Raw genomic sequence first — 12,748 nt, forward strand, 5'->3', positions numbered from 1 at the left:
GAACATAATGAGCACATTTGAATATAACATTGGTGTCTCACAAGACAACATGCACACCTTCCTGTGGTTAAGTCACGGGAACACATGGGAGCAGTTGAATAAGAGCTATTCTGTCCCTGAGCTTCTAACTAGTATTCAGTTCTCAGTTCCCATTTCACTACCCAGGCCAGACCATCAGGCTTAGATCTCAGGGAAGAATTGAAAGTTTTATTATTGCTATGTTTTCAGATGCTGCAAAGGTAAATATGTCCAGTCCCAGAGATTTAGTTTGCCCAAGGAGATTGTTCTAATCACACCCCAGTCAAGCGGAACCATCTGAAGAGATACTGGCATCTGTGAAAGCCTCCTGCTGAATTCATTCCTTGAAGACATTCATTTCAGGAAGTTATTTCCAATTTGGCATATAACAGCCATGCAAGTCGATGAGGATTTAGAATCCCTGCTCCCTCGGAGGACATCTTATTTAAAGCACATTCCTGACAAAGCAATATCAAGGGGACACAACTGGAAATCTCTTCAAGAGGTGTAATTTCTCCAGGAGCAGATTTAGCAAGTACCGCAGCTACCAGAACAGCAATCTGCTTCCTGAAATTCATCCAAACTTTCACTAGTCTGCTTTGCTGGGGCTACTTTCGTCCAAAGTCCAACCATGGAGACAGAGCTTAGCAAAGGACTTATTTATCTCGCCACACTTTAGCAACTTTAGTCTCAATGCTATTACTAATGTTCACAGTATCAATGAATTCTCTCTCTCTCTCTCTCTCTCTCTCTCTCTCTCTCTCTCTCTCTCTCTCTCTCTCTCTCTCTCTCTCTCTCTCTTTTCCTCTCAAAAATTCAAACAAAGGGTGTGGCCCTATGTTTTGGTCCCTACAAGCAAAGCATCTACATCAAAATACCTTTGACTGGATAATTTATAACAACATAGATGTATTGCTCACAAATCTGGAGGCTGAAGTATCCTTGGGTCAAGGTACCAACATATGCAGTAATACTATTCTGGGTGCCCCATTGTCATGACCTAATTACCATCTAGATGCTACTCCTTCTAATGATGCAGGTTTAGGGTGAAGTTTCTACATGTGAATTTGGCGAACACTAATACTTAGATCAAAAGAGCACACATCTCTAATGCCATTGCAAATCAGACCAACAGTAATGACATTAACTATTTTTTATTAAGAATTTGGAAATATATTTAAAATGGACCTTCTTACTCTACAAGGCCAACTGCAAAGAGAAGGATCTCTGAAAAGCCAGATTAGTCATAGAACTAGAATTAGTTTAGGCTTTAAATAGTGACTGAGTTTTCTATTTTTCTTCCTCATTTTTTCTCAACTGGGACCATGTGGTACACTCTGTTAGAAGGTCCCTCTGGTTTTATCAGGTCACTGGAGCAAGAGGAGGCTGCATCTCACAGTCAGTTTGGTTGGATGGTACTCCTTTTGTGTGTAACTATAACAGTTGGGTGCGGTTATCATTTGAGCAGCAGCATAGTATCACACGGAGGAACCTGGACTTTGGAGGTGGGTTTCCTGAGTTCAGAGGCTGGCTTTGCCACTTTGTGATTCTCAGCAATTAGTAACTAAACATCTACAAGTCTTGGTTTCCTCAAATGGACCTGAAATGACAAGCATCTCAGTCTTGCTTGGTAGACCACTTAATCCTATTAATTATAGGCAAAATAACAAACATAAATACGCATATGCACAATATGAACACATCCAGCTTTATTTTGGTCATAGAAGCAACTTTTCTTTTAGATTGTACATTCCTCTTTCTTCCTCTTTCTTTTTCTTTCTTCCCTAGAGACAGGCATACTTATACCAAGAAGAGAAGCCATACTTGTTCCTTTCCCCTATTTATTATTCCTGTTGGTTGTTTTATTTTGTCTTGGTTTTGTTTGAACTTTTGTTTGTTTGCTTTTGTCTTGTTTTATTTTTTGAGTCAGAGTCTCACTATGTCGCTCTGGCTGCCCTGGAACTCACTATATAGACCAGGATGGCCCCAAACTCACAGAGGTCTGCCTGCCACTGTCTCCCAAGTGCTGGGAATAAAGGCATGTGCCATTACACTAGGCCTCCTACTGCTGGGATTACAGATGTGAGCCTCAAGGACCGACTCCCCCATTTTATTTTTAAATAAAGCTACAAGCTAAAGGGAGGGGACTTAGAAAGCTTGGGCTTAGAAACTGAAGATACTAAAAGTAGAATTTAGGCCACCTTGGTAGGTGGTGCAGGTGATCTTGAGGGCTCTGGGGACTGCCTTTCCAGTGCTGTGACCTCTTGATGGAGATAAAGAAGCGGCCTTATGGTCATAGACGGCAGATCGAAAAGTGAGTTCAAGGTTAGCCTACCTCTACTAATGAAGGGTTCTCAGGAACTTGAAGCTAGAGTATTCTCTAACCCACTACTTACTCTCAATACAGAAATTCCAGAGCCATCCTGTAGAGGGAACCAGAGAGCTTTCTTTTTTCTTTGCTGCACCTAAAGGGCCATTTTACCCCAGAGCAGGGAGCCTGACAAGCAGAGGCTCTGAGTCAGACCCAATGTTTCATATATGTAGAATATTAATGTGTATATTGTATAAGTACTATATTATGTCATATGTAATATATTGTAATATATAATAAAATATGTAATATTTACACTTAGGATGTCAAGGCTTTAAATGTACTTGACTAAATTTGAGCACTGTGGGCTGGTGATTCCTTCTCAACAGCCATTTTTAGCTAATGCCTTCTCAGTCATCTATTCATGGAAGGTTTTTGTCCTTGCTGTTTTGTCTTATTTTTGTGTTTGGTTGGTTGGTTGGTTTTTCAAGACAGGGTTTATTTATACGGCTCTGGCCATCTTGGAACTCACTCTGTAGACCAGACTGGCTCAGATGTCTCAGAGATCTGCCTGCCTCTGCCTCCTGAGTTCTGGGATGAAAGACTTGTGCCTCTAACACCTGGATAGAAATGTTTTTGGTTTTTGGGGGGAAATTATTATTTTTTAATATTACTTTTAATTGTGTGTGTGTGTGTGTGTGTGTGTGTGTGTGTCTATGTGTCTGTCTGTGTGTCTGTGTGCTTGGACACTTGCCTTCCCTCCATGTGCAAACACAAGAGGACAACTTGTGTAAGTCATTTTTCTCTCTCCACCAATGAGTCCTGGCTTGCTGACAAGAATCTCCACCCACTGAGCCCTCTTGGTGATCCCAGGAGAACTATCTAATTCTTTAAAAGATAGACTTACTGCTAAGTTTCAAACCTGAACAAATGGCTGAGATGCTTATCAACATGACAAAGCAGACCCTTGCCTCCAGGTTCTCCCAGCATCTCTCAGTCCCAGCCTGTTACAGGGAATGGCTGGGGTACCCCACCCAAGACCCTGAACTCTTCCGTATATAATCCAGGCATTTTGGTTTGGTTACCTGTCACTTTTGTACCTTTGGCCTCCTGGCTGCTGTATCAAGTTCCCCCTTTCCTGTCTCCCTTCCTCTCCTTCTCTCCCCACACAGCACAGAATCATGTCTACTCTGGGCTCTCCCAGACGTGTCTGTCTCTGACTATGCTCTCCCACATAGTTCTAATAAACTTTCTCCTCTGCCATGCTAGGAGCAATCATGCCCTTTCCTTTCCTTTTTATTTCATTTTTTCATTCATTCAAATTAGTAACTAATTCATTAGTTATTCATTCAAAGCATTTTCACTAAGGGAGCAATCTTCCCAGCCCTTGAAGACACCTTTATCTTGCCCTAGCCAGACCCAAGTTGGACTTCCAGGCTAAGAAATTATGAGATGAGGCACAGAGGCTGTGTTGAGGCACAACATTGTGGTGATAGGTTTCTATGTCAGTAGTAAGCAACTACAACCATCTCTTATGGTGGTGAGGCTGACATGAGCCCAAGAAAAAGACTTTCTATCAATGATACTATCTTCCATTGGTACACACTACTCTGTGAAGTGGAGTCCTCTCCCCTCAGGGAGCGAGCTTCCTTTTCTATGACAAGCTCTGCCCTCCACTACCAGCCTCAGCTGGGGCTCAGTGTTCCACAGAGTTTTCTGTATCCCTGACGCATACCGCACACACACACACACAGACACACACACACAGACACACATATGCACACACAGGCATATGCTACTCTCACTCCTCTGACCGCTACTCCTCACCCCCATGCTTTCTGCTGTGCTTGGCAATTCTGAGCTTAATTATATAGTAGGCAATGTTACCTACTGCCATTTCATGTCTGTTTATCTTGTTTCCAAAATAAGATTGAACCTTAGTCTCAAACAGGAACTATGTTTTGTCCTATTTTAACCTGTTGTTCTTGTTTTCTGGAATGTGTACACACACACACACACACACAAAGAATACAAAGTCATATTTTTAAGTAGATAGCCTCAATTTCATTGTTGTTTTCCTCTATAACTGGCCACTAGTTCATTTTTCTATTTCATACTAGAGTGTTCTGTTTTCTGGTGAAATTTGTTGAAGGTGTTAAGGTCTACTGTTGGACCTAGAATGGATAAGTTCCATTCATTGGAGGCCCCAGTCATGCTCCTCATTCTGTCAGAGAATATGGGTAAACTCTGTTTAAAAACATGGCACAGCCAACGAAGAGGGAGACTGTTTCTGTGATACTCACAAGCCAGTGCTCAGCACATAATACCTGCTCAATAAAAAATTGGTTAGGCAGGACTGTAACTGTGCCTCAGCAGGGAAGCACTTGTCCAGCATAGACAAGGCCCAGGGTTTCAACTCTATCACTAAGATAATAAAAGGCACATCAGGCAACTGGTCAGTGAGTAAACCTCTCCTATTCCATTCCTCTAACCACAGGAGATGACTTTCCACACAAACATCTACATGAAAGGTGGCATGGCTGACTGCTCAGGGGGGTAGAGTTTCTAAAAGAACAGACAGATAAACGTGTTGTTCATATCTCAAAATAAAATCCTCCTCTCATTTCAGGGTGTACTTATTTTAGTGGTTGGGGTGAGGATTTTTGTGAAGGAATGAGCCCATGTGTGGGAATGGGAATTAAAACAAGCAGAGCTTTGCCATCTGCAGACATAGATGCCGTCCCATCCTGCTGCCTTTTGTGGGGTCCCATTCCGCTCTATATGATTCTTTGGTACTTTAAAGTATGGAGGACAAGTAAGAGAATAAGGCTGGGATAGCTATTGCCCTGCTAGCAAAGTTTTCACTATATTCTTAGTATGTAACTACCACACTAGAGCCCAGTTGTAACCCTATGAGGGAGCTGCCCTTGATACCAACCTTTTACAGGGGATAATACTAAGAAAGCAGGACTGGAGGCAAGTAAGTGTGATCTTGCATCAAGAGACCCGTAGGCCAGTGGCTGAGGAAGAGCTAATTGAACTGAGACAGAACAGAGAGCTGGGTTCTGATCTACTTCTCTCTGCTGAGTGTGATCACATGGAAGCCCTTGGTCCTCTGCAAGATCTACAAGCTGACGAAGTGCCCTGAAACTTGGGAGACACCATGCCACCTCTGTATGCTTCTCTGGTTCTCGTGGCATTTCTAAAAACTGGAGGTGGCAAAGGAGGAGTGCGAGAGAAGAGATATAGGAGTGTGCACTCTTAAATAAGATCTCTCCCCCTCCCTTCCAGCCCGAGGCAAAGCGTTGTGGGACGAGTAAGTAGGGATGGAGGAATGCCAACCCCAAGCAGTGGAGTGGGTGCTGCCTTTCCCAAATCGGTCCTCAAAACTCCCAATCTTCCAAGGTTAAGGTCAGAAGCTCAAGGTCAGCATGATGCAGTGACATCATGTCAGACTGGGGAAAATTATCCAAACAGGCTGTGTGAACTTGGACAAGAGAGTCAACCTCTCTGAGCTTCAGGTGCCTGGCCTGGAAACATGAAGTAATTAACAATTCCTACCTCATAGGTTTGATCTGAAGATTGAGGTGATTTGGGTAACAGATTGAATGGTGGGACCATTGCTGAAGCATTTGAATACTCACCATCGTTATGTTGGCTGTATTACTGAGTGTCTTAAACGGACATATGTAAGTGATATATATGCTTTATTATATAATATGCAATCCTGTGCTGAGAATAAGAGTGGCAACATGGTCTGGGTGGTGCATTGTAAGAGATACAGACCAGGCCCCTGGTGTCCGTCCACTCTGGTTTTCAATCACGATGCCAGCAGTACCATGCCCCCACCCTCAAAACTTTGTGCAGTACTTCAGTAGTCTTATTTCTTGTATCTATCTTATCCCAGATCCCAGCCAGTGTAAAGGCAGTATACCTCCACTTTCCAGGATAAGGGAAAGGCTGCCCCAAATGTCCACACCCAATGGTCCTTTTCATCTTTGTAGGACTGTTTCCTGAGAACGTTCACTAGTTTCTGTGGTGGCTCATGGGTACAATGCTTGTTTCCCAGGGTGATAACCTATGTATTAAATCAGACAGAGGAAACTCCTAGTTTTTGACTAAAATGACTCTTCCATAGTAGGCAGGAAGGGTTGGGACTCCACCCAAGGGCAGTTACTAAGAAGCAAAAGCATCATATTAAATGTTTTCTCCTGCAAGAGTGGACAGGTTCTTTTGATTGTTTTGGTTGGGTTGTCGTTGTTGTGACTATTATTGTTGTTGTTATTGTTAATGTTATTAATTTTATAGTCCAGCATGCCATTGCTCTGTTTCAGTTTCAACATTGATGCTTCCCACGAGGCTGCATCATTTATTGATTTCTAAGGTCCCTCAGTTCCTGCCCTTCTCAGAATTATAAGGTGGCGGCAGTCTGTCAATGTCCTTCACAGACTGAGTGGAGAACAAGAGACGCAGGTCACAAAGCCAATCGTCAGCTCAGCTGAGAAGGCTGGGATGTGCCAGCCCATGGACCTACTCAGGACAGAGGTTTGCATGTGGCTCTCATGCATACTGGACATACTGACCATTCTCAGCAAGCACATCTCAGAGCCAAGAAGCAAAAATTTCCCCTCAGCAATAAGTAACTATGGATTGAATGAGAAATCTGGAGGTAGGTGGCATCTAACTGAGGATATGCACACACACACAGGTGCACTTACACAAGGCATCCAAGAGTGTGTAGGTGATCACTATATGTAATATATTAGAGATGCTTATGTTCTAAATATATGACAGTTGTTTTCAAACCCAGGGCTTTGCAGGATGCAAGTACATCTTCACACAACATTTTTAGAACATTATCTAACAATGTCTACAAAATAAATTATTCATGCTCTTTTACTTGGCAATGCCTCTCCTGGTAATATGGAAATATCTATAGGGATGGAATTTCACAAATACATAGATGATAGTGTTTATGAAAATATCGTTCAGACTAGCAAACAAAACATCCAGGTGATCATTAGAACCTAGAGCTAGGTCCACTACACAACAAGCAGATAACGGAATTTTTCCCAAATGGCTATAAAATTTACCTTATTATGGTGCTGAAGGGATGGCCACCATGTGTTACTACAAGAGCTAAATTGCAGTGGAATATGGTTATTTGAAACAATTTCTCATAGGAACATCAGTATCCCTCTAATGTGTGGCCATAAGTGCACATTCATTTACTTATGCATGGGATGAGATGAGTTTGCGGAAAGGTATATTAATAGTCGGCATCTTAGGGTAGGGGTTGGGGACTCATAGAGGACAAAAGGAGGAGAAATGGCCTGGTGCTGTTTTCTTTGTTGGTAGTTGAAGGTTTTTAATGGTTAGAACATGCATTTTTGTGTGTGTGTGTGTGTGTGTGAATCCCAGGGCTTTTTTTTTTTTTTTTTGAAGAATATAAAGTTGTCCTTTATGACCACCAAAAACAAAAAATTAATTAATTAATTTTTTAAAAAGCCAAACCAAACCAAAATAAAAAAACAAACCTACAAGTAAAGACAGGAAATTCTGGGTAAGTACTCCAATCCTCAGTTAACTAATGGAAGCAAAAATATTTTCATGTTAATTCTAACTTAGACACAGCATCAACGAGGAGCTGGGAGCTGTCAATTTAATCTTTCTCAGAGCAGGTTACTTTTCATGACTAATTGTTTTACTGTGCTGGTCTTAGTTCAGGAAGTGACCTGATAAGCCAAGCACTAAGGAACATTCTCCCAGCAAGGGAGTGCAGCAGCCCGTGATTCCACTTGAGATGTTTCATCTTGTACGGCTTATCCCAGAAATTGTAACTATAAATAAAGCCCAAGTGTGACAGGTGGGACTTCTGGGGCACTAGATCCTGCCACTCTGAAGGTTGGTCTCATTCCCATGGGCTTCTTTAACCAGTCCTGACTCTCAATTCCTGAATGACAAGTGACAGAAGAGTGAACTGTAGAAGTCCCAGCTGTGACAGTGATGACCATGGGACTTAAACAATGATGAAACTATACTGTCTAAAGCTCTACTTCCACAGATTCTCCTGGGCTGTCTCCATCCAGTTCCGATACCCCAAGAACACCATCCGTGGCCACACGCAAAACTGCCTATGCATAGCCACAGACCAGCAAAAGAATCCTTCCTAGACCCTATATATCTTTAATCTATCCTGCTTAAGAGCCAGTGAAATGGCAAAAGAGACCGACTTACCAAGCCAACTTCTGTTTAAGTACACAGACACAAACACAGGAGGGACTGTGAAGAAATCTACTACTGAATTCACTTCCAGCCAGAACCACAGCTTATCGTTGGCTGCAATAAACTGGAGGGAAAGAGAAAATAAGAGAGAAAAACAAAATGAGAAGCACGGTGTCAGCATTTAATATATGTCCTTTTGTCAAAGGATAAATGTTGGGTTTCTATGGGGTCTGCTGGGCGACACTCTGCTCTTCACCTAATCTCATGCTGTTCTGTACATCAATCACTAGCTTGATTTAGAGAATCCACAGCCTTTTGTAGGAAGTGAATATATGCCACATTAGCCTTAGGGAATGATCAGGCGATGCCATTTTCTGTGGTTTCCAACAGCTGCATAGAGAAGGTTTTAGTCATCTCAGCTTCTTGGCCTTTCTGATACAAATCTAACTATGAATAAAGCACACATATGTGCACTCACATTCATGTGCACAATTCAAATTTTGCACAAAAATCTCCATAAGCCTAATCTAGTCTAAACTCCCTAATTCTACAAGCCTTCACTCCTCCTTGACCCCCACGTCCCACCAGCCTTCACTCCTGGTTAACCCTGATAATTGCAGTCTCCACGTTGCTAAATTTACATTTGTGAGCTTAAGTGTTTTTCAATGTACTTTGTAATAGAAAAAAACACAGTCATGTTTGAATAGAGGACTCAGATGCAATGAGTCAGTGTACCATTGCTTCAAACCCTTCCTTGAACCAAAATAAACCCATGTTTCAGAAAGCTCTCAGCTAAGTAGATCTTGTCCACAGACCCCAAACCAGAACACAGGTCTGTTGTCCACACAGAGACCTCAGGCTTCACCTTGCCTAGGAAAGCAGTCATGGGTGGAGGGTTATCCATAAGTTTAGGATTCTCCTGCCCCACTGTGGTACTACTGGAAGATGCTGCCAAACTTACCCGCAAGCCAAAGTACAGGAGGAAGAACACGTTGAAAGCCATGTCGATCTGTAATGTGAAATCTTTGTAGAAATTCTGGCAGGATTCTATTGGGCTATTAGACAGGAAGAAGAAAAAGCAAGAGGTAAATAAAAGGCAAAGAAAATATTGCCACAGCTTCCACAATGCCAGGAAACGGTGTGTGGGGTAGAGGACAAAATGAATGTTCGCTGAATATAACATTTGGTCTTTCTACCCCTTGTGACCATGACCATCAAGCAAGCATTGCCAAAGGGCTCTCCATTCAACCATTCAGTGTTTTGTTCTTTTCTTTGCTTTGGGGGTTGGTGATAATTTTATATACTGTTTTTCATCATCATTCAGGAGTTGATCTAAGATTCTAAAGAGGATCATGCAGACACCTTGGAGGAAGGACAAGCAGGAAGGATTATCAAATTTCTTGATTTCATATTAACCCTTAAAGAACTGATGTCTTCAATTAAAAAGGACTCATAACAAGGCTAAAATAACAGACCCTATGTCCTCCAGCCCATTAGAAGTGGAGCCCATTTTCCAGGACCCACATCTGGATCTTCTAAAAGCTGTTAGTATATTCATAAAGGACCCAGGAGCAGCTCAAGAAAGCCTTGGAGGAGAGGATCCTGGTTACTGTCCTGGCTGAACTAAGAATGGACTTCCTGTGTGGTACTCTGCACTGGGGATAAAAGCAATGTTCAACAATATGATTCAAAACCACAAATTAATGTATGAAAGCAGTACTCTAAGGGTTAATTTTGTTTGTTGTTATTGTTGGCATGCAGGTTAATGGACTTCAATGTGTGTGCCAAGCAGCCAAATGCGCACCCCTAGCACTCTACTTTGTTCAAGAGTAGGCAGTTCCAAAGAGTACTACTATACAAACTGGTATGTGGCTTCCATGAGATTCCCCACTGCAAACTGATCAGAGAATCAGTATGTGAGTAGTTGCAAAGTTTGGACTAGGTGGGAAGCAGCAAAGCCTTACAGACATCTCGAAGCTATAAAAGAAATTCCAGTATACTGCTGTCTGTAAGCAAATGGAAGCACCCAGGCCAGGAATAGAAGACAGCGAGGTAAGCAAAAGGGAGGGAGTATGGAGAGATCCCCAAATCCTTGTTCAGATGGGAAGCAACATGGACCTCTCCCCCTAGGAGAGTGGGAGCTGGAGAGGTGCATCAGGAAAGATTGCTGAGCAGCAAGGCCACTTTAGAAATCACTGCATTTGGATACCAGTTAGTATAGTTGTACCTTACAAAGGATGATGCTTGGCTGTTCAACAGGCAGGAGTCAGTGCAGCCTAGGAATGCAGGGTCTACTCAGAGGCACAGTAGGGCAGTCTATAGGAACCTCCAGTCACGTGACATGCACTGGCTTTCTCCATTCTTCACAGGGATTACAAATCAAACATGCCCTTTGTCGTGTCCCAAACCCCCGATATGTGTTAACCCTCCACACACAAAGGAAGAATAACCTATTCTTGCATTTACAAAGTAAGCACACTGAACAAAAGCAACAGAACAAGGTTCTTTTTACAAAGGAAATGACAACTGCCGAGTTCTCACTAAGGCAGGAAAGTGAAGGGAGAGACAGAATGGAATCTGGTTAGTCTAGTGCTGAAAAGAGGCAGGAACAAAAGCTTACACAAAGCAGCCTACCCTTGTACTTAGCTCGCACCCCCCCACACACAGACACACCACCACAAGCATGCATTTAAGTGGAAACAAGGGCCTGTAGTCAGCAAGGGACAGGTGTAAAATTCTTAAGCTCTAGTGGGGCTTATAAATAACAAGAGTACAGATATGCATGAAAGTTGACAGGTAAGAGCTACTACAGATCTCAAAGACCTTGAGTGGACAGTATGCTGAAAATTAAGTGTGTGTGTGTGTGTGTGTGTGTGTGTGTGTGTGTGTGTGTGTGTTTAAGGGAACAAGTGAGTATGTGAGAGATTTGCAGGTAAGCATTGCATTCATGTGCTGGATTGTGCCAGCAGGAAGTTGGCATCTGCACTAAAAGTATATATTCACTATTTTGTTCTACATAGAGAACAAAGGAAAGCCTTGGGTCCAAATTCATCAAGGAAAATCTGTGATTGCTTGTCTAAGGCCGGGCAATGGGCTCAATATTGCCTTCGCAATAGTCACTGATAGAGACATTGGTGACATCTGAGGGCTCTCATGACTGCTCCAGGCCCTATTAATTCCACGGGTTTATGGTTTCTTTGGAGATTTCCTTGGAAGATTTTTTTTTTTCTGGATTATGGTAGAGAGATGATAGCTTAGTGTCACTGTGTTGTTTTTGTTCAACTTAAGTGGGATAAGATATTCAAAAAAGCGTAAGCAACTCTTCTTCATTGATCCTTGATTTCCTGGTCACATCTTTTGTTCTGGCCCTTCTCATATTGTCCAGTGTTTAAAGTGCAACAATGAAAAGGCTTTAATCTAAAAGGTGCCATGTTGAAACCCATACCTGAACACTCCCCATCTCCATTCACAGAAAATAATAGAGAAAATATAATAGACCTTGCCATTGGTCATTTACAATCTTAGAACTGACATAATTATCACCCCCTTAACCATTCACTGAGCTCTACACTTTGAACTCAAACAGTAAAATAGAAGTCATGTGGCAGTTTTGAATGGCTGCTCCTCTGGTTAAGGCACAAAGTAACAGGAACACACCCTGAGCTATGGATATGCTTGGGATGAGAGGCAAGAAGAGGAAAATTCTTAGACAAAAGCTGAACTGAGCCTCAGAGCCAGGTGGGACCAGAGCACTCTGAGAATATATTTTACATCCATTTCATCAACGTCTCCCTGCCTTGGGAGTGCCAGGAACAACACCCTGCATGGTTTCTCAACTGCCAACAGAACTATTTATCAGGATCCCTTCTGAGATAAATCCTCTGACTGCTTATAGTTCATGCTCTCACACAATCAGAGACCACAGGGTGGAGTGCCAAAGCCCCATTATTTCATTCCCCAAATGGAAACAAACCATGGCTTTCATTGATCTTTAAAAAAAAAAAAAAAAGAGAATCCATAACTTACCAACCAAAAGGTTGGCTTATCAGGATTTATTTTTCTCCCCATGAGACTTTCTCTTCGTGATTAATACTCATTGCAGGAGCAAACTGAAATGGAAGCGCCCCTTCTGACTTGTGTGAAGCATCAGAGTCTCCTTGTCTACATCCGCAGATGGCAGTGGGGAAATGGAAC

At 42.4% G+C, this 12,748-nt stretch overlaps 1 protein-coding gene across 17 annotated transcripts in view; it reads right to left on the reverse strand.

Moving 5' to 3' along the window:
• Positions 1–12,748, reverse strand: part of Kcnma1 (potassium calcium-activated channel subfamily M alpha 1) — a 700,771-nt gene that overhangs the window by 278,128 nt on the left and 409,895 nt on the right. For all 17 annotated transcript variants that reach the window (XM_021182666.3, XM_021182664.3, XM_021182654.3 and 14 more), the window contains exons 4-5: positions 9,516–9,609; positions 8,567–8,678 (exon numbers count right to left, since the gene is read on the reverse strand). In XM_021182666.3, the coding sequence (XP_021038325.1) occupies positions 8,567–8,678; positions 9,516–9,609 (206 nt within the window). The remainder of the gene's footprint in view (positions 1–8,566; positions 8,679–9,515; positions 9,610–12,748) is intronic.

Source organism: Mus caroli, unplaced genomic scaffold, assembly GCF_978045245.1.
Source record: "Mus caroli unplaced genomic scaffold, Mus_caroli_1 scaffold_12, whole genome shotgun sequence".
In the NCBI taxonomy this organism is placed as follows: domain Eukaryota; kingdom Metazoa; phylum Chordata; class Mammalia; order Rodentia; family Muridae; genus Mus; species Mus caroli.